The sequence below is a fragment of the Symphalangus syndactylus genome, chromosome 12 (genome assembly GCF_028878055.3).
Source record: "Symphalangus syndactylus isolate Jambi chromosome 12, NHGRI_mSymSyn1-v2.1_pri, whole genome shotgun sequence".
In the NCBI taxonomy this organism is placed as follows: Eukaryota; Metazoa; Chordata; class Mammalia; order Primates; family Hylobatidae; genus Symphalangus; species Symphalangus syndactylus.
In genome coordinates, this window is record NC_072441.2 from 93479520 (window position 1) to 93502121 (window position 22602).

At 43.1% G+C, this 22602-nt stretch overlaps 1 protein-coding gene across 2 annotated transcripts in view; it reads right to left on the minus strand.

The window, feature by feature from the left end:
- LMX1A (LIM homeobox transcription factor 1 alpha) overlaps positions 1–22602 on the minus strand; it is a 154122-nt gene that overhangs the window by 46552 nt on the left and 84968 nt on the right. For both annotated transcript variants that reach the window (XM_063628176.1, XM_063628177.1), the window contains exon 4: positions 878–1110. In XM_063628176.1, coding sequence (XP_063484246.1) covers positions 878–1110 — 233 coding nt within the window. The remainder of the gene's footprint in view (positions 1–877; positions 1111–22602) is intronic.

Below are 22602 nucleotides of genomic sequence, written 5' to 3' on the forward strand. Positions count from 1 at the left end.
TGACCTTGTGAAAACTGCCCTATAAAATCTCTGAACCTCTCCTGTCTCCTCTCTTTCGCCAACCCTCAAGGCAGTAAGAGGGAGGGTCGAGCGGGTGGTGAGGAGAAAGAACAAAATCATTCTAGTGCCTTTCTTTATGTGACCTGCCAAGCCTTAGATAGATTCCATCTTTCCCACTTGACAAATGAGGAAACAAAAGCTTAGGGCAGTTCGGTGATTGTGGTAGACTGAATTATTGGTTCCAATCCATCATTCTCTTTAATAGTATTATGTATCTATACCTGGGCAAGGGTTTGTGGTGCATGGAGTATATTTCTACTCCTCTTGACTTTGGATTTGATATTGCCATTTGCTTTGGCCCATGGAATATTAGCAGACATGATGTGTGCAGAAGCTTGAAATGTGCTCTGTGGTTGGGCATGCCTTCTTGCACTTTTACCACTGTGAGAAGATCATGCCCTGCAGCTGCTGCTCCTCAAACCTGGATCCTGGAATGAATGGCACAGAGTATACCTAAACATTGTCTACAGCCTGGAGCTAAGCTCAGTTGATATCAGCAGACTCCAGCTAACTGGAAGCCTGAAGCAAAGTCCAGTTAACTCCAGTTAACCCAGACATTTGTGTGTGTGTGTGAAGTGTTTATGGTTGTATGCCATGGAATTTGAGGGTAATTTGTTATGCACCTCGTCATAGTAATCGCTGACTGAGAAGAGATTACTCTGAGCTTACAAAGAAAGTTCCTGAAATACACAGAACTGCCTTGCCATGGAGCTAGGCTGCCCTGGAGGCTAGCCATCTAGGGAAAAAACAATGCAGACAGCCACCCAACTCCACTCTACCCACCCCACCGCAGCCCTGCCCACCACCTGGCACTCACCTGAGTCTGAGGCTGCTGGGCTCACCAGGCTGAGCAACTCTCGCTCCTTCTCATAGTCCCCTTTGCAGAGCAGCTGCCCCTCCTTCAGGACAAACTCATCACCCTTCTGAAGCTGTCGCTCGCAGACACAGCAGCAGAAGCAGCTCAGGTGGTAAACACTCTTCTGGGCCCGCATAACAAACTCATTGGGAGCGATGGCCTCGAAGCAGCCCCCACATTTAACAGCAAACAGCCTGGCAGCAGGGAGAAAGGAAGTACATGCACCATGAGTACAATCTGGCTTGGTCCTGGGTCTCCCCTGAAGTCAACAGCAAAAGGAACTTCAAGAACTAGGATATGAATGTTAGAATGAAATGTACTTTAAATCCAGGTTATTTATTCCCTAAGGAGATTGAATTGAAGCATTCAGTTGAGTCATTCAAAGGCTTAAGAAGGGTGTCTGACTGGATAAAGGAAATGTGGTATATATACACCATGGAATACTATGCAGCCATAAAAAGGAACAAGATCATGTCCTTTTCAGGCACATGATTGGAGCTGGAAGCTATTATCCTCAGCAAACTAATGCAGGAACAGAAAATCCATCACGGCATGTTCTCACTTATAAGTGGGAGCTGAACAATGGGAACACATGGACACAGGGAGGGGAACAACACACTCTGGGGCCTGTCAGGGGGTAGGGTGGGGGAAGGGAGAGCTTTAGGAAAAATAGTTAATGCATACTGGGCTTAATACCTAGATGGGCTGGTAAGTGCAGCAAACCATCATGGCACACGTTTACCTATGTAACAAACCTGCACATCCTGCACATGTACCCCAGAACTTAAAATAAAATTAAAAATTTTAAAAAAAGAGGAGTATCCGAGTTAATGCCCAGAATGTATTTGCTGTGGTTCATGACACAGTGCTTTCAAAGGTTGATCTACAGACTGGCGCCAGGCAGGCTGTTCAGAATCCCTGGGGGAGCTTATTATTTAAATTATTTAAATCAACAATAACAAAAATGTCCAGGCCCACTCCTATCAGCGTATAAAAGGATGTGCCCCAGATTGTGAATTCTTAATAAGCTCTTGAGGTGTGTAAGAGCTTAGATGTGTAATCTAGTTTTTGAGAAGCTGCATCCCAACTTCCCAGCCTGATATTCAATAGATTCAGCCTATCTCTCAAGACTTAACTCTTCTTCCATTTATTTTCAACACAACAGTTAGACTATCTATTACACATGCCAAGCCAAAAGCAGTAAGTGCTAGTGATGTGAAGATGAATAAAGGAAAATCCCTCTCAGAATTGAGTTCAGGCTAATGGAGGAAACAGACATATCCAAATAATTAAAGTAGAGGGCTGTGGGAGTACAGAGGGGAAAACAACTAACCTGCAGGGAGTGAGTGGGGGGTGCATTTAGTATGTATTCAATACATCTAAATCAAACAAAAGACAGTAAGGAAGGCAGGCTGGCAGGCACAAAGGGGTGGGAGGAGGGACATTCCCAGCGGAGGGAACAGCCTGTGTGAAGGCCTGGAGCCATGAACAGGCATGGATGCTCAGGTTTTAAGATGCACTCCACCAAGTTAGACGCAGGTACCTCCAGAAAGGTGACAGGTGAGGTTAAGTCATGACCCAATCACACACTAAGGAGCTGGACATCATCTGGCAAGCAACTGGGAGTATTGAATGGCTTTTTTTTTTTTTTGAGACAGAGTCTCACTTTGTAGACCAAGCTGGAGGGCAGTGGCGTGATCTCGGCTCACTGCAATGTCTGCCTCTTGGGTTCAAGCGATTCTCCTGCCTCAGCCTCCTGAGTAGCTGGGATTAAAGGTGCATGTCACCACGCCCAGCTAATTTTTGTAATTTTAGTAGAGATGAGGTTTCACCACGTTGGTCAGGCTGGTCTTGAACTCCTGACCTCAAGTGATCCTCCCACCTCGGCCTCCCAAAGTGCTAGGATTACAGGCATGAGCCACTGCTCCAGGCTTGAATGGTTTTTTAACATGGTAATATCCAAGTTCTGGAAAAGGAACTCTTGGCTGTATGAAAAGTGGAATGGAAATGGAGGTAGTGAGATGAGTGAGCAGCTGAGAAATTATCAGGGTCAGGACTCATACAGCAGAGGTAAGACAGAAAGAAGGGGGCAGAGCCTACAGCTGGGAGATAGGAAAGCATGGGGCATGGCTCCCAGGGTCCTGGTGGTCAGAGCTGGCAGGTAATGATAATGCCAAGACTCCAGTATACAAAATTACTCATTTCCTACCTCTGGGCCTGTTTATGCCATTTCCCCATCCTAGAAAGCCTTCCTTTGCTGTTTAATTTATCTGAACCCAAACCACCCTTCAGGACACAGCAGCTTCCATCTTCTCCTTGAATCCTGCCCTGATCTGTGCCCCCCAGCCTAAAGTGACTGCCCCTCCTTTGAATGATGATACCAGGAACTATCTCTGTGGGTCATTCCACAGTTATCCGGAGATGTCTCAAAACTACAATATGAAAAGTGTTGGGCACTGGAGGCCTGGGCTCTGTTGCCAGCTCTACAGATAACCATGCAAAATCTTGGGCAGGTTGTTTAGCCCGCCCCTTCATATTTCCTTTTTTCTGTCTGTTGTTAAGATGTTAGTCCAGTCTCCTCCAGCTACAAAAATTCTGCCATCAGTGCTTGCAATTGCTGGCTCAAAATATTATCTTACTCTTGCCTTATTATTTTACTTTTCCCAAGTTTATAACTTATCTTGTCAACAGCTCCTATTTCAAGAACAAGGCCTATGGAATATTTATATACTCTCACACATGGTGGGTACTCAGTGAAAGTTGATTTTGTTTGACTCATGGATCTAATTTGCTCACCCTCTCTCTGAAATAACATAATATATATAAACAGCCTAGCATAGGAGCTGACACATAATAGATATCCAATAAAGATGTCTCTCTTCTCTTCCTTGTCACTCCAGAGAAATAACAGTTTAGGGCAACCTACGAAAAAACTAAAATTTAAAGCAGATCCCTCTGTTTCTTTTTTCTTTTTAAAATTGCTTGATGATACCATAATTGCATTTGTCAAAACTTTGGCATTAGCACAGAGACAATATACCCTAAGAATATATCTGGGATTCATTCACTATAGCATTCATTTTACTATTTCCAAAATAAAGAGGTTTTTTCCTTTTTTAAAGTAGTAGCAAAATAGAGGGGAAAATACTTTCAAAAACACTCTGTTTATCCCCACATGACAGAGGAGTCAGTAGATATGGAAGGGTCAGATGGTGTACAGGAGAGAAAGTCAAGGGGGCACAGAATGGCCAGAGAGAGCAGATAAAACTCCACACCACTCTCCTCTTTATAAAGCTAGATATGAGCTGACTCAGAGCCTATCCAGGGAGCTGAGGCCACCTTGCTCTGCTAATGAGCCCCACCCTTGCAGGAACTAACAAAACATGAACAACTGAAGAGCATTTTCCTATAGACAGGCCAACTACCATGATGGCCTAAGGGTTGACAATCAATTCACTCAAAATCTCATTTGTGAACTCATTCAATCATTTATTCTTTTCATTCATTCTTTTATTTATTCAGAAGCATCCACTATGCACCCTGAAATATACCAAATTCTGTGTCTTTATAGGGACATCCCAACAGCATTCATGTACATAAACAAGTATATACTGAGTGTCTGTTATGTGGTAGGCATTGTTGTAGGCACAAGAGGATACAAGACAGACAAATCCTTGACCTCATGTAGCTCACATGCTAGTGGGAGAGACAGTAAACAAACACATAAATGAATAGATAAATCATATCTACCTTTAGGGATTTATCTTTAGGAAACAGGATGTAAGAACGATACAAAGCAATGTCCCATGAATATAAAATAGAATGGCATAAAGCTATAGTATATATAATTATAATATTTAATCACCTCCCCATTCTAAATTGTGCTGGTTTATGATTCTAAGTCAATATATGTGCACTGTGTGTTTATCTTGGAAGCTTCCTGGAAGAAGACAAGAGTTTTGAGGGTGGAATGAAGGGGAAGCTAAGGAGAAGTTCCCAGGGAGGCATTACTCACAGGTTGACACAAAAAAAGAGGGCCATTCTAATTCTTTGAGTGAAGAAAGGCAAGGCTTGGAAAAGATGATGAAGCCACCTCTCAGGAAACAGCCTCCTGGGACAGAGGCCAGGCTGCAGGATTGGAAGTGCATGTGCTGTCTTACTTTCAACAGCTGCCTGGAAGCACCACACCAGTCCTCCTTGCCCTTGGCCATCAGAAGCACCTCAGAATAACCTATCTTGATATGCTTCTCCTCTGCCTCTCAGCTTCAGAAAGGAAGTGAAATTGGGGGATAGTCCAAGGGGTTGGAATGGCTCGTATATCACTAACAGGTATGGTAGAGCCTGGAACTCCAGGTTCCAGCTGCCCTTCCCCTGCCCTCTCGCCCAGTGTGGTTTTTCTCTCCATGTCTAAACCTCTGGCACATCAGTCCTTTGACTATTTGCCTTGACTCCCTCTCCCCTATGCTGGATGCTGTCATTGGGCAGAAAATCCATCCAGTTCATCCCTGGGCCCCAAGTCCCCGGTTGCTGTTTGCCAACCTGAGCAAACTAATCAATGCTTTCCCAGGAGCTGGTCAAAGGCCCTTTGTCCCCAAGCCCTCCTTCTCCTCCCCTTCCCCTGGAATTAACTGTTAAACAGACTCAAGGCAAATGCTCCCAGGGAGTCAACAAGCACTTGAGAAGCTGCAACAGCAGGTGGTAGCATCTGTGCTTGTCTAACTTCCACCCTGCTAATCTCCTCCTCTTTTTCTTGCTTTCTTAATTTCATCCCCCACTCCAAAAATTTCCCCCAAGTTGGAGAAGGGAGTGTTGGAGTGAGCTCAACAAAGAAAGCCCACCATGTTGACTCAGGAGTGGCTAGAGGAAGTGGCGGGAGTTGTCTGGGCTCAAATCTTGAAATGGTCATGGTCACTGGGGATTACAGACCAGGAAGAGCGGGGCAGTCCTGTTTTTTTCTTCTCTCCTTCTGTTTTTCCCTCCCTTTCTGGGTTCAAACCAGATCAACTTCATCTTGCTACTTTGACTCCTGTTACCTTCACTAACTCCAGAGTAATTCAAGGAGAAAAGGTGCATGTGGTCCACCACCTGTGTGCCAGATGTGTACACAGCTGTACGGCTACCACTGTGGACCCAGCTGCTGACTATACACCTCCCACAAGTTGTTTTCTCTAAGGCTCAGACAAGCAGAGAAAAGGGTTTGTTCAGAAGTCCAGGTCATAATTAAAACACAGCCTGTCTCTTCCTAATGCTCTGGATGGCATCCCCCATGGTTACTTCCCCCACTGAATGCTAATGAGACCTCACTGTGGGTTCAGAGCCTGGCAGCCTGGCTGTGCCCTGGCAAGCTGGACAAGGCTTCTAGAGATGTCTAGCTCATCAAGGCATACATAACAGCACCCAACTTTCCTTGATGTCATAAATTCTCCTACCCCTGAAAGCTCTTCAAATGATTCCTTATCTCCTCTTTGCATTTAATTCCCTCACCTGTAAAATGGGAATAATAGTATCTACCTCCTGGAAAAGCATCCATGGCAGTACTTGCTGCAGAGACTAAGCACTCAGTGCTGTTCTTCCTCTATTGATCACTCTCTGTGGGGAAGGCTCTGGGGATGCCGTGATAAATAAGGCTGTCCCTCTCCTTAGGGAGTTCACATTCTCTGGAAGGCAGCAGACTCTAAATAAATGACCTCAGTAGGATGTGTTTGGGATATGCAGAGAGAAATAGCTGGGAATAGCACAAAGAAGAGACCTATGCACTTAGCTTAGGCTAAGGGTCACAGAGACTTTTGTCTTACACTTTATCTTCTTTTCTTCTTTCTCCCTGCACCTCCTCTCACTCTCCCTTTCCCACTCACTCTGCCAAGCAGGAAAATAGAGGTTGGCTGAAATGCTATTCAATGCTTGCTTACATCTCTTCTTGTACAGCTGCAAGCTATAAGATGCATAACTTTCAGTTTTGGTGAGACAGCCTGGGTTCTCGGGCTCTGCCACTTCCAGGCAGCATGACTGGGAGAACACCACTTCATCACTTGCTGCCTCAGTTTGCTTTGATATAAAAGGTAATAATGATGCCTTCATTTCTGGACTAATGAGGATTAAATGTACATGGAGTACTTTGTGACCTATAAGGCGTAGTGCAATTTTTTGGGCCTTTATCATTTGACCCTTGTGGAGTTTTCTTTCTTGCCTCAAACATGGTTCTTGTTGCTTAAGAATTTTGTGAGTTCTGGTCAGGTGCGGTGGCTCACGCCTGTAATCCCAGCATTTTGGGGGGCCGAGGCAGGCGGATCACCTGAGGTCGGGAGGTCGAGACCAGCCGGGCCAACATGGTGAAACCCTGTCTCTACTAAAAATACAAAATTAGCCAGGCATAGTGGTGCATGTCTGTAATCTCAGCTACTCAGGAGGCTGAGGCAGGAGAATTGCTTGAACCCAGGAGGCAGAGGTTGCAGTGAGCCGAGATCACACCACTGCACTCCAGCCTGGGCAACAATTGCGAAACTCCATCTCAAAAAAAAAAAAAGAATGTTGTGAGTTCCATTCTAAGAGAACACTTCGTACGCAGCATGAGCCCTTCCACTGACTCCTCCCTGCTTTGACATGGGCATGAGTGCATCTCCAGAGCATAGTGCTGACCCAGAAGATGAACCAAGGAGACACACTGCTCATGGTGCAGGCAGAACATGCTCCTTACACCAAGCCATGGGCGTCTCTCCCTCTCTCCACCAAATCGGACCGAAGCAGTATTTCTTGTAACCAAACTCAGCTATCCTGCCCTAGGTGAGGTGTTGGGGAAAGAACACGGGACTTGGAATGAGAAACCTGGGCTCAAAAGTGCTGCCTTTTCCAAGGGACCTCAGAAAAGCCACCACCTTTCCCTGAATCTTGGTTATCTTATCATCCATTTCTCAATGGAAAAGTTCTGTCTTAGATCAGCGTTGTCAAGAACTTAGAGGCTGAGGAGGAAGGATGACTCTGTTTCCTAGGTCTCCACACACTTTCAACCAGAGAAACCCACTCCATTCACACCTAAATTCAGGTCTCCAGATAGTGTTTTAACATGACACTGCCTTGCTATGGTAATTCTTGAACAAAGTCTTTTCCAGAACCATATCATTCAAATATATGTAAATATAAAACAGCTAAAGCCAAAAGACATGATATCTATTCTATTAATAGAAGAGTATCATTGGAAGACATTTTGCTCCTAAGGCAGGTTGGAAACCCACTAGGCTGGATAATTTCTTACTCTCATTTTTATATTTCAAGCTTTTATTACAGGAGTTGAGAAGCCTCCTCTGTAACCAAGGAGACAAGAATGTTTCAAAAGCAGATATGAAGGCTTGATGCCTGGGAAACTACTAGCGGACAAGTCTATGGCAATCAACAAAGAAGCAACGAATTTCAGGATGCAACAGTACACCCCTGTACTGCAGGCATTACGGTAGCAAGATGACAACACACTGAGACACCCTAGGGACTCCTGGATTTCAATGCCTGTTGTGTAACCTTAGGAAAATCACCCTACCATTCTGAACATCAGTGTCTTCATTGTTAGAATATATTGCAGCTCCAAAAATCATATTTCTGCAAAGGAAGTGGGCTTGTGGAGGACAGGAAAAAGAGAATTAATCTTTATTGAATACCCACCCGGTGTTAGAAAGTGTGATATTCTTTTTATCCATTATCTAACTAAATTTGTGGGATAGGAGTAAATAGAACTATTTTATGAACTCAAAGAGAATCTGACCATATTTCAGTTCTCTCTATAGGACAGAAGCACTCTGGGATGGTGAACTCATGGGTCCTGTTTTGTATTTTTCTCTCACATGCTCTCTAGCACTGTCTTCATAGGAGAAACACGTAGAAAGATCAAGCAGTTAAGATGGCAGCCTCAGCTCAAGAGAGGGTCACGAAACAGGCCCATGGTTTTGTAGGTCTTGAGACTCCACTGCAGACATGTAGGTAGGTGAAAGGCAGGAGTTAAAATAAAAAGTTGATCCCTTGAGGCTACTCAGCTCATGGACCCCAAAATACCCAAAGGGATTTCTGAAAGAGGCCTACCCTCTATGGTTGTGGGTTAGGAAGAAATAATGTGTGGGGACACTCTGACCCAACACCACCAGCCAAGAGTCTACTGTGACTCCAGAGAGATTGGGAAACAAGACAAATCTTGCTGGAACCTCATTCCCTTGGGAGCCTGGCAAGTCAGGTCATTCTTTTCAAGATATAGGCAGAAATGTAGCCAATGGGGACAGGGTTGGACCCAGGAAGACCCGAGGAAGTCCACCCAGAGAGAGGCTAAGATCTTCATTAACCTCATCCCAAAGTCCTGCAGACCTTAAAAAGAGCTTCTTAAAGCCTCCACAACATAGACAAAAAAGCAGAAGGATGAAGGACAAAGCAAACCCATGAAAAACCCTGATGCCAGTTTGAGCCAACTGTAGTGTACTGTGTTTGCCCCCACCAAAATAAGAAGTCACAGCCATCTGTAGCTTTGGACAGTAGTCTACTACAGTTCAGCTGTCTTTCTCCAGGCACCACCGATATGAGTTTTGATGAGATATATGAACCCTCTGGTTTAGAAAGTAAGAGAGGGTTTGGGGCAGCTCTTTAACAAGGCAGGAATCTGTTTATCATTCAGTTTCCACCTCTCCACCAGGGGGCAGCATAGCAGCATTCATTCAGTGCCATGTTGACTTGGTAACTGAGGTCATCCAGGCAGAGACAGGGATTGGCCATAAGCCAAAACTGTCTGCCGGAAAAATCTGCTGCTGGGAGTCTGGGAGACCATGTGGCTAAACTGAAGGAGAGATGGTGAGAGAAGAGTATTCAAAAGTATTGGGAACCAAAAGCATGGCTTGTGGCCTTAGAAGTAGTGACACAAGCAACCTTGTCAGCTGGCTCAAGGTCTCCGTCCTTGAGGCTGAGCCAACAACACCACAATAAGCAACTGAGCACATGGTCCTGGGGCGGTGGGAAAGTCTGCATGGACAATAGAGTGGCAGGATCTTCTATAGGAGACAGTCTCAAGACTCTGCAGTGGTGAGAAAATGGGAAACAATAAGTGGCTGGCAGAGCCAATCAGGGTCTCTGTCTGCCTGCAGCTCCTGGGGAGCTATAAGAAGGACCATACAATGGGATGAACGAGTGGGAGTGAGAACTGCTAAGTATGATGTCTGCACGTCCCAGAGGCTCCGGGAGACACTGGCCTCACCAAGAAGGGCAGGGTAATGCACATGGTTTTTCATCTATCACAAATGTTGCTGGCAATGGGTGGTTTCTACCTCGAAATGGTAGACTAAGTGCTTTTCTTGTTCTCACAAAGTGTCCATTCCAGAATCAGCAAGACATTGTGGGAAGAAGACAGCTTTTGACATCTGATTAAACCTGGATTCAAACCTTGGTTCTATCTTTAAGAACTTGAGCAAGTTACAAACTCTCTTGGAGCCTCGGCTTCTTTATCTCTAAAAATGAGATCATAACAACCTTATGAGATATTTTGGAGATTAAGTAAGATAGTGTATTTTAAGTATCTGACACATACTAGCTGCTGTCAATAAGTAGTAGCCATTAACCCCCTTTATTAAAATCAGTTTACCGTATGTGCCCATGTAAATATTTATATAAGATAATTTATTTCAAGACAGCCAACTGAGCCAAAAATAGAACTTTATATGTATCTCAAGGCTCTGTCCTTCATTATTATAACAAATCAAATCAAACTTCAACCAGCCTTTCATATGTTACTGGAGAAGACACCAACAAACAAATATGAAAGGCCAAACACTTCAGAGGAAACTCAGGGTACATCTCATTCAGGCCGCTATGGCTATGGTCTACCCTAACCCAAGGTCAATATTGACACCAGCCATGAGTATTGACCCACACACAAATTCATTGCCTAACACCCAGCATATGTTCAGGAAGTTGTCAGCTCCATGTTTAGCCAACCAGAGCCAACAGTTGCTATTTGGTTAATGCTGACATTATCTTGCAAATATTTGAAACAGACCATTTCCCCACATCATTTTGGTTCTCATATGACTGCTTCTTACAGAGGCTGCTGACTATTGTGTGGACATGTATTGAGACATCCCTATCCTTGCCTTGCTTCCCTGGCTATCTGACCTCCTGTCCACCAAGAGAGCAGTCAACCTCTTTCCTCATATTACAAATGGAAAGAAACCAAGGCCGATAAAGGGGCAATAATCTACCCCAGACCACAAAGAAAGCTATGATTGCTGAGAGGATCAGACAGAGCCTGAGACTTAGTCAATGATCAAGAAACTAAAGAGATTATAACATGGCCCAATGAGAGATGAAAAGGTACTCCTCCAGGGTCTTAAGCAGTGTTCTGAACAACTAAATGAGTAGACAATGTCAGACAAGCTGAATGAGTGCACTGTGTGTGGGACAGTGAGTCTCTCCTACTTGGAAGCTTTCTTTTCCTCCCCCTCTTCTTCTTTGTTGAAACCTGAAAAGTATCTATGAGTGGAAGTGTGGATTTCAATAACTCAAGCCAAGGTGGCACAACTTATAGACTTTCCATATTGTCACACAGACATGCACAAATGGCAAGAAACATAAAACAGACATATGGAAAATATATGTTTTCCTTTTAGGGAGTTAAGGTTTGGTTTCCTTTGAAAATGTCAGTTTTCCTTTCCCTTTATCCTCATTAGCCTCCTGGGACACTCTTAAACATACCCAGCACACAACAGAGCAGAAGAAATGAGGTATTTTTAGCTGATATTCTGGGCACGGATTCCTATTGTTCCACAATTTTTGGCTTGGCTAGATGGCACGTGGCCAATACAATGTATACTCTTGCAAAGAATGTATATTTCCTGGGGTGTGTGTGTGTGTGCATGTGTGCGTGATAACAGGAAGAACAAGGGTATTATTGATGATATTTTGATGGGAAAGATTCTGGGATCTCAGCAGGGGGCCACACCAAACTCTCCATGAATCCTGTTTGCTTTGGTCAACATCACTTTTCACTTATTATTACCATTGTGCTATATGTCCAAAAAGAAACTTTTTTTTAAAGCCATAGTGTCACAGCTGAAGAGCTCCTAGAATCAACTGTTTCCAGCAGCACTATATTAGGAACTAAATGTATTCTGAAAACCAATTATTACCTTCCTAAATCATCTGGTGCACTGCCTAGCAGATAACAATGTTCAAAACACTGACAGCTATGATGATCATCCTCCTCCTTATACATGACTCCTGTTCTCAAGGGTCACCCAGTCTTGTAGGGGAGACAAACAAGAAAAGAAAAGAATCCACTGACAATCTGAGTAAAAATCTCCCTGTGGCATAAAAACCACAGGGAGCTGCTATGGGGCTTTCCCTTTCTAACTGACAGGTGGAGAATATCTCTGGATTATTTAATTCCAGAATGCCTTTAGTTCAAGGATCTCAAAGCACATGCAATCTTGTACAAACATCTTAGCTCTGAAATAATTGAGAAGGGGGTCAAATCCTGTTATCTTATTCAATTACATTCATTATACAGAGGGCAAAACTGGCGTAACAGCAGAATGTGGCACATTATACACACTCCAAAATCCAGCAGTAATGGAGCCTGTGCACAGAAGCTCAGGGTCCTGAATCCCCAAAGCAGCCTCTTTATCATAGAACTATGTTGCCTTCCTTTCATGTTAGACTTCAGGTGTCTTGAGAACTCCATAGAAGTTTCAATAAAGTCTGATCCAGTGGAAGTAACACAGTTCTTGTTTCTTGATTTTTAAAAATATTTATATCCTTCAATTTTTAACACTTTTTGTTCTTCAACTCTCTCCCGATCCTTCCATTTCAACTTTCCTTCCATCCACTAAAAACTGGAAGGCACCATACCCCTTACAATGGCTACTTTCAAAGAGATAAGAAAATAACAGGTGTTGGATGTAGAGAAATTGGAACTCTTGTGCATTGTTAGTGGGAATGTAAAACAGTGCAATGCTGTGGAATACAGTATGGAGTTTCCTCAAAAAAATTAAAAATAGAATTACCATGTGATCTAGCAAACTACTTCTGCATATATAGCCAAAATGATCGAAAACATGGACTCAAGGAGATGTCTGTATGCCCAAGTTCATAGCAGCATTATGCACAGTAGCCAAGAGGTGAAAGCAGCTCAGGTGTCACTGACAGAGGAACAGATAAACAAAATGTGGTATATGCCTACAATGGAATATTATTCAGCCTTAAAAAGGAAGAAAATTCTAACATACACTACAACATAATGAGGACATTATGATAAGTGAAATAAGACAGTCGCAAAAGACAAATACAGTATGATGGTACTTAGGAAGTTCCTAGAGTAGCCAAATTCAGTGAGATGAAAGTAGAACAGTTGCTTCCAGGAAAAGAAAATGAAGAGGTACTATTTAATGAGCATAGAGTTTTAGTTTGCAAGATAAAAAGACTTATGTGGACAGACAGTGGTGATAGTAGCACAACAGTATGAATGTACTTAATGCCACTGAACTATACACCTAATAATGGTTGAGATGATAAATTTCATGTTAGGTGTATTTTACCATACTTTTCTAAAAATAAAAAATAATAATTTTTTCAAACTGGAAGACACAATCATCATTTATGCTCTATCTTCTATAACCAAAATATAAGTGATTATGTTCCCAAGTGAAACTCTCACCAGCCTCCCTTGCAGCTAGGGGTAGCCATGTGAAGTAGTACATGGATTCTATTGGTGAGGAAAGCTCTAGAAAAGCTACTATTTTCTTAATAAAATGAGACAATCTCAGCTGGTGTATACATTTTGCTCTTTACCTTTTCTCTTTTTTTTCTGCCTAGAATTAAAATGCAATACTTAGAGATAAAACAGCTATCTTGGGACTAAGAGAATGAAAGCTACATGTTAAGAATGCAGAAAAAGAAGAAAGAAGCCTGAATTCTTGAAAACTTTCTTGAGCAGTTACACCTTCCTTGGACTTCCTACTTCTTGACTCCCTCTTCGTGAGAAAAATTAAAGCTCTCTTTGATTAAAATTAGTCAAGACAGAATTATATGATGCCAAATGCAATCCTGCTCAAGTCTCTTCATATTGACTTGCCAAAGGGATACCCCTTCCCACTTGATGTCTTGAATGTCCTACACTCCTATCTAGGGCTAACTCTTCCACTTAGGTGCTAAACTTTGTCATTTCATGCTTACTCAAAAACTATATCATATATTCTCCCTCTTTGCAGATATATTTTACAATATTTTTCTTGTTTCTCCCATTTTGGAAAAAAAAATACCCCTCTCTTGATTCCATTTCCTCCACCAGCTACCTTTTCATTTACCTGATGGCCTTTGTAGAAAAAAAAAAAAATTTAATTACTTCTATTTACTATCTCCAGTTCCTCTCTTTTTAGACAAATCTAGTCAGGTACTTATCCCATCCTTTCTAACAAAACTGTCATGTGAAGGTCACTAATGACCTCCACAGTGTTTAGTCCTCATCATACTTAGCCCATCAGCAGGCTTGGACATCATCAATCATTTGGCTTACAGGACTGCTCACTCCTGATTTTCCTCCCACCTCACTGGTCACTCCTGCTTTGTTCTCTCTTACCAGTTTCTCCTCATCTCCCTGACCATGAAATGTTTAGTTCTCTTCTTTATCTACACTCACTCCCCTTAGTGATCTTATCCAGTCCCATTACTTTAAATATCATACATTTTCTAAATGATTTTGACATCTCTATCTCCACCCCAGCTTGCTCTTTTGAATCTAACTTGTATACACAACTACCTACTCAACATCTTCACTTGGATTTCTAATCACAGTCTCAAACTTAACAAAACCAAAATAAAATTCCTGGTTTTTCCCACCCACCTCACCCTGGCTCAAATCTGCTCCAACCACAACCTCTCCATTTCCATTGATGGATGGCACCTATATCTTACCTGTTGCTCAAGACAAACATCCTGGACTCATTTTTGACTTCTTTATCCTCCACATCTCATATCCAATCTGCCAACAAGCAATTTCTGCTCCACCTTCAAAGAATAGCCAGGATAGTCATTTTGCATTATCTCTCAGCTCCCACCACTATAGTCCTGCCTCCACCATATCTTCCCTGGGTTACCTCCACAGCTTCCTCAATGGACCACTTGCTTCCTCTTGTCACCTGCTATGCTGATCTTCAGCACAACACTCAGGGTTATCCTACTACCTAAATCAGATCATGTCCCTCATCTGAGATTTAGCAATCTATTTCATTCCCATTTTCCAGATAAGAAAACAAAGACTTATGAAGCTTTAAGTAATTTGCTCAATTTTACACAGCTAGTATTTGGGGGTGCCAGGATTTAAATCAAGTCTGCCATTATATCACTGCCTAACTTAGCTTTGGGGTTGTTCTCATCAAATGGTAGGATGGTATTTTGCAAATTAAAAGCTCTGTGTGGCTACAAGGTAATACTACCACCATTATCAACACAAGCTCCTGATATGATAGTGCTGAATGAAGAAGGTTATCAATTATATTGAAATATTTTACCTAGAAAGGAAAGGCAAGAGTTTCCCCTCCAATATTTGAAAGAAAACCCAGACTGAGATCAACAATCCAGGATGAGTCTAACCCAGGAGAGCATCAACCAACTTTGTGACTTATGCTGAAACAAGCAAAGAGGGACTGGGTAAAAATAAAAAATAAAAAAAAACAGGAGGAATGGTGGAAGCCTGCACACATCCCCCACCACCACCCCAACCACAAAACTCATGTGCAAGTCTGCAATATAATTTTCATCTTGGATGCCTTTCATATGGCTCTGCTCCCCAGACCCAGCTCCATTCAGAGGATTAAAGAAGAGGGACAGACATGCGTAGCTAAAGAACCACAAAAATCCCTGTGAAACAGGATTCTTGGTTTAAAATCACAGTGACAAGTTATGTGTACAGACATGCATAAAGCATGCATATGCTCACACACATGCATGCACACACACACACATACATGCTGCCTTAGACTAGGAATCCACACAGCATGCTACAGCCAGAAGTTTGGGGAGGAATTTTTTATAACAGCCCCTCCCAACCATGGAAATAAATAATGACAAGTTAGGGTGTCTTCAACAAGAGGAAGTCTTCAAGACAGCACGACCTTTGAGGGACATCTGCATTTTGCTGCGGCAGTGCACTCTCTGATCTTATAAGGTGAAACTAAAGGGAACGCTGATATAGGAAAAGGAGGCCTAGTGCAGTGGCTCATGCCTATAATCCCAGCACTTTAGGAGGCAGAAGCAGGAGGATCGCTTTAGCCCAAGAGTTTGAGACCAGCCTGGGCAACTTGGGGAGATCCCGTCTCAATAAAAAAAATTTAAAAATTAGCCAGTTGTGGTCACGTGTGCCTGTACTGAGCTACTTGAGAGGCTGAGGTGGGAGGATTACTTGAGCCCAGGAGGTCAAGACTGCAGTGAGCCATGTTCGAGCCACTCTACTCCAGCTTGGGAGACAGAGAAATACCCTGCCTCAAAATAAAAAAGGAAGGCCGGGCGCAGTGGCTCACATCTGTAATCCCAGCACTTTGGGAGGCCGAGGTAGGCAGACCACGAGGTCAGGAGATCGAGACCATCCTGGCTAACATGGTGAAACCCCGTCTCTACTAAAAATGCAAAAAAATTAGCCAGGCGTGTTGGCAGGCACCTATAGTCCCAGCTACTCAGGAGGCTGAGGCAGGAGAATGGTGGGAACCTAGGAGGTGGAGCTTGCAGTGAGCCGAGATCGTGCCACTGCACTCCAGCCTGGGCGACAGTGAGAGACTCTGTCTCAAAAAAAAAAAAAAAAAAAGGAAAAGGAGCCTCAGAGGTCCACCCCTTCCCTGCTTGGACCTTCAGGTTCCAAGTTACAATTGCAAAAATAGGAAGTTGCAGACCTGTTCTTCCAAGTCAAAAGATAAGGCCAGAGGCTTCTCTTGCTGGTTCCAAGAGAAACACCTGCCTCTATCATTCAGTGACTGGCAGATCACCTAGAGCCAGGCACAAGGCAGGGAGCCTTTTGCCTTTTGGCAAAGGAAGAGGCAGGGGAGCTCTTGTGGAGTTCCCTCTCAAAAGGCTTGTAGATACTGCCCCAGTCATCCAGGAAGAAGAGACTTCTCTGGCACTCAAAAGCGAGTGCCTCCCTGAGCCCTGCACATCTTCCCACTGTGAAGAGGGAGCCATACACACTGGCATCAACCTCCATTGCACTGTACCAATGAGAGCTACCCTGGAAGAAAACCTAGTCATTGCTATTGTCATTGAAATGTAGTGCTATCTAGACTTCAGTCATGGGCTGAATTCCTCCAAGAACAGGTCAGTACCTTACCTCCATGAAGAAAAATATTTCTTTCCCAAACTGCACGAGATGGGCAGAGAGAAAAGGGGTAGACAAAACGCACAACACAGCTTCACCAACCAGAAAACAACTTAAAGTTCATGACCAACTAACTTATAGGCACAAGTAACTTATAGGAGAAATATGACTTTCATAGCACCTCCCGCAAAGGGACACAAGGATCCTTATAATTAGTAAATAGTGAAAAAGGCAATCGGGGAATCTAAATGATTGGTTATTTAAGGAAGGGGTTTTATTCATATATACAACAAATATTTATTGGGTGCCTATGATTCTAGCTGCTAATATTGAGGTACTACTGCAGGTTCTAAGAACATAACAGTAAACACACTAGGGGAAAATCCTTGACCTTGGAGTTTACATTTGATAGAAAACAAATAGGTACCAACTAAATGTCAGATGAGTGCGATGGATGAAAATGAAGGAGTAAAGGAGGATGAGAGGTGCCAGGTCTGGGGGAGTTATAATTTTCCCGGGATAACTGACGTTAGAGCAAAGATCTGAAGGAGCTGATAAGGAATGAGCCTACCAATATCTGTGGGAAGAACATTCTAGGCAGAGAAAACAGCAGGAGCAGAAGCCCTGATGTAGAAGTAGGACCGGCACTTTGGACAAATAGTAGAGTCCAGTGTGGCTGGGGCAAAGATGGAGCAAAGGAAAGAGAGGTAAGAGCTGAGATTAGAGAATTCACAAGGGAAAGGCTGGATAGGTCAGAGAGACCTTGTAAATCACAGGGAGGAGTTCAACTTTTCCTCTGGAAACCAGGGGAGGGCATTTTGCAAAGAAGCGACATGCTGGATGAACTAATTTTCTTTCTCTTTCTTTCTCTTTCTTTCTCTCTCTCTCTCTCTCTTTCTTTCTTTTTTTTTTGACAGGGTCTCACTCTGTCGTCCAGGCTGGAATGCAGTGGCACGATCTCGGCTCACTGCAAGCTCCGCCTCCCGAGTTCACGCCATTCTCCTGCCTCAGCCTCCTGAGTGGCTGGGACTACAGGCACCCGCCACCACGCCCAGCTAATTTTTGGTATTTTTAATAGAGATGGGGGTTTCACCGTGTTAGCCAGGATGGTCTCGATCTCCTGACCTCGTGATCCACCTGCCTCAGCCTCCCAAAGTGCTGGGATTACAGGTGTGCGCCACCGTGCCCAGCTTGCTTGCTTGCTTGCTTTCTCTCTTTCCCTTTCTTTCTTTCTTTCTTTCTTTCTTTCTTTCTTTCTTTCTTTCTTTCTTTCTCTCTCTCTTTCTCTTTTCCTTCCTTCCTTCTTTCCTTTATTTATTGAGGAGAAATTCATAGATTTCAAAGGGAACAATTCTATGATATTCAGTACATTCACAATGTAGTAAAACTACCACCTTTATCTAGTTCCAAAACATTTCCATCATTTCCAAGTAAAACCCTTTTACTATTAGGCAGTTTCCCACCATTTTCCGTCATAAAATGTGGGCCACCACCAATTTGAGTTCTGTCTCTACTGATATACCTGATCTGGATATTTTATATACATATAATCATATAATATGTGGCCTTTTGTGTGTATCTTCTTTCACCTAGCATAATGTTTTCTAGGTTCATTGCATTCAGTAGCATATATCGAGGTACATGTGTTCAGTAGCATGTGTCAATACTCCATTTTTTATGGCTAAATAATATTCCATTGTATGATAGACCACATTTTGTTTATCTGATCATCCATTCATGAACATTTGTGCTGTTTCCACCTTTTGTTGTGAATAGTGCTGCTATGAACATGTGTGCATATATAGTTATCTGAATGCCTGTTTTCAATTCTTTCATCCTATACCTAGGATGAAGTTTCAATGGAATCACTATCACTGCTGTGTTGAGAGATACTTGTGGAGAGGATAAGAATAGAAGGAAGAAAGCCAGTGAGAAGGCTATTGAAATACCCCAGGTAAGAGATGACAGAGACAGAGGAAGAGACCAGGGAGAAAACAGGAAAGTGAAGTGGAAACCAACTCAAGTGAATGTTTCAAGGGAACGGGAGTAATGAAACCCACCAAAGTTTACTGACAGATCAAGTGAGATGATGACTGAGCACTGGCAGTGGAATTCAGCACTGGGGAGGTCAGTGAGGAGGACATGGCTAGGGAGAAAGCCTCAGTGGAATGAAAGGACATGGTGACCCAGAGTAAACATCTTTCAAAGAGTTTTACTAAAGAACACAGAGAAATTGAGTGACAGACAGAGGGGGATCTAGGGTCAAAAGATTGTTTTTAATGAGAGTAATTATAGAATGTTTGCTGATAAGAATAATTCTGTACTAGAGAAATCTTCAGGATGTAGGAGGAAAGTTGGGGAGGAGGACTGGAGTGACATTCCACAAGTAGATAAGAGGGAGATCAGAGGGGAACTAGGGCACTTGAGGAGTGGGTGTCAGCCTTAACTTAGAGCAAGTAAAGACTCCTAGATGCTCTAGGCAGAATTCTCAGAAACTCATATTGGAAAGAGCCTAAAGTCTGGACCACTCTGGATTATTTGATCTAATAATGAGGGAAGCCAAGTTTAAGCCAAAATATTGCATAAACCAAAGCACTCACATTTGACTGTGTAATATACCAAATAATTTTGCTATGCCACATATTTACTCTTCTCTTGATGTTTTGGGGCCAGTGTTAAGGCTAAAATCATGAATGGTGAAGCAGATGGCTCAGGAGTGAGCACACTGATGGGATAAACTAAGCCCTGCACCTCAAACCACATGCATAATGTTGAGGCCTTAAGAATGGCATTGAGAGATGTTCTAACCAAGATCGCTAGTAAATATTCCCACATCTAATGCCAATATGTACACATAGTAAGTAAGGTGGAGGTATGTTTAAAATATCTTTTTATAGTATTTAAGGGCAGCTATGATATAGCAGAAAGAGCACTGAAAGGTCTAGATTCGAGGCCCCACTCTACCACTTATTAGCTGTGTGACCTTAGTCAAGGTAATTAACCTCTCTGAGCCTGAATTTCTTCAACTGTAAAATAGGCTTAGTGACACCCATGCACCAACCATCAGCAGCAAATGAGGAGATATTTCTAAAGGCAGTTTGTAAAATAGTACACGGTTATCCAGATAGTCAGGCTTTAGCTGTCTAGATGTGCTTCACATTGTTATGAAAATTGTTGAAAGCCATTGCAAAGACCATATGACAGGCAACATAAAAATCCTCAAAAGCAGAGCTATACTTTCTATGCACTGGAACCAAAGCCAAGGAATAGGACAGAGAGAAATCTCCAATAGTATGTGGCCTCTTCTAGAGTCTACACTCATTACCTCATCCCTGGCTAAGCCTCCAAAGGCTCGCCAAAAGCTACCCAGAGATGGATTTCCTGTTTCACTACTTACTCCCATCACCTCGCCAAGAACATTTCAGTCCCTTGGAGGCTCTGGGACAAAAGAGGGTGAGATAACGAGTTTAGACTCTCAATTTGGAGACTACCTCCAGAGGGTGTTATCTCTCCCAGTGCAGAGAGCAGGGCTGCTTAGAATATCCTGCTGAGAATCAGCTTCCCTAAGGTTTGTTTGCACAGAGCCTGCATTTCCATCCTCATAATAAACATTGCTGGTGAGAGTTCAGCAAACTAATAGAATAAATGCAGGAACTGCCCCTGCACCAAAAGATACCAGAATTTCAACCGCACTAGACACCTCCCCACCTCCCCTGGTGACCCTTTAGATCAACCCTGTCCAGTAGAACTTCCTGTGATGATGAAAATGTCTTAGCTCAACCATTGTGGAAGACAGTGTGGCAATTCCTCAAAGACTTAGAACCAGAAATACCATTTGACCCAGCAATCCCATTACTGGGTATATACACAAAGGAATATAACTCATTCTATTATAAAGATACATGCACGCCTATGTTCACTGCAGAACTATTCACAATAGCAAATACATGGAATCAACCCAATGCCCATCAATGGTAGATTGGATTAAAAAACTGTGGTACATACACACCATGGAATACAATGCAGCCATAAAAAGGAATGAGATCATGTCCTTTGCAGGGACACGGATGAAGCTGGAAGCCATTATTCTCAGCAAACTGATGCAGGAACAGAAAACCAAACATTGCGTGTTCTCACTTATAAATGGGAGCCAAACAATGAGAACACATGGACACAGGGAGGGGAACAACACTTACTGGGGCCTGTGGGGGGAGAGTTGCTGAGGGAGAGCATTAGGGAAAAGAGCTAATGAATGCTGGGCTTAATACCTGGGTGATAGGTTGATAGGTGCAGCAAACCACCATGGCACACATTTACTTATGTAACAAACCTGCACATCCTGCACATGTACCCCAAAACTGAGAAAAATATATATTAAAAAAAAGAAAGAAAATGTCCTCTATCTGTGCTGTCCAACATTGTAGCCATGAGCCAAGTTTATATGCTCCCGGAGAAAAAGTACTAAGATGCCTTAAAGTAAGGCAAAAGTAGGAAAGTGAAGACTTTGGTACATTCTTATAGACAGTCTTATTCCTGCCCCCAGCTACCTGGCATGGCTCTGTCCTCTCCACCAGCCTAAATCCTTCCCAGCCCTCAAGAGTCAGCTCAAGACTCATACCCCGCATAAGATCATCTATGCCTGTCCAATTCTGTGTCTCGTGTGGGTGGGTACACTGAAAACAAGGGCTAGAGAAATTTGGAGACTCAGGAAACTCCTGTGGGGGCAAGCAAGGAAGTATTCTCCAGGGAAATGATAACTTAAATGGGAGCCTTAAACAATAAGAATCTGAGCAGGCCAAGTTATATGTTCAGACAAGCCAAGTGGAGACCCTAGAGTGAGCAAGGGTGTAGAGGCCAAAAGCCACTCACGGTGTGTCAAACAGCTAGAAAATGAATCAGGTTGACTGATACCTCTTTAGCAGAGGGGAGTATCAGGATGTTTTAGAAAATTCTTATTTCCTGCCAGATCTGAGGTTGGTTTGAGTGGGGTGGAAGAGGGCCTTGAGTGCTGACTTCAGTCTCTATTTTATAGGAAATGGAGAGTCTTAACACATTTTTGAACATAGGGATAACTTGAGCAAAGAACACTGTAGGAATAATATTCTGTTAGGACCAGCACACAGGACAGATGGGAAAGAATCCTCGAAAAGTATGGACCACTGGGATCCCGTATCCCAATGCCTTTCATTTCTCAGAAATGACTTCTCCTTTTCTGATGGTTTCAAACAACCCAGTGACAATTTCCGCTTCCAACAATGGAGCCTCACCACAACAGACACTGCTGGCTACCTTCCCAACAGCCAGCCATTTTCCTAATCACCACTTTCTAGCCTGCAAAGAGAACCCTGACTTTGTTAGGTAGCAATATTTC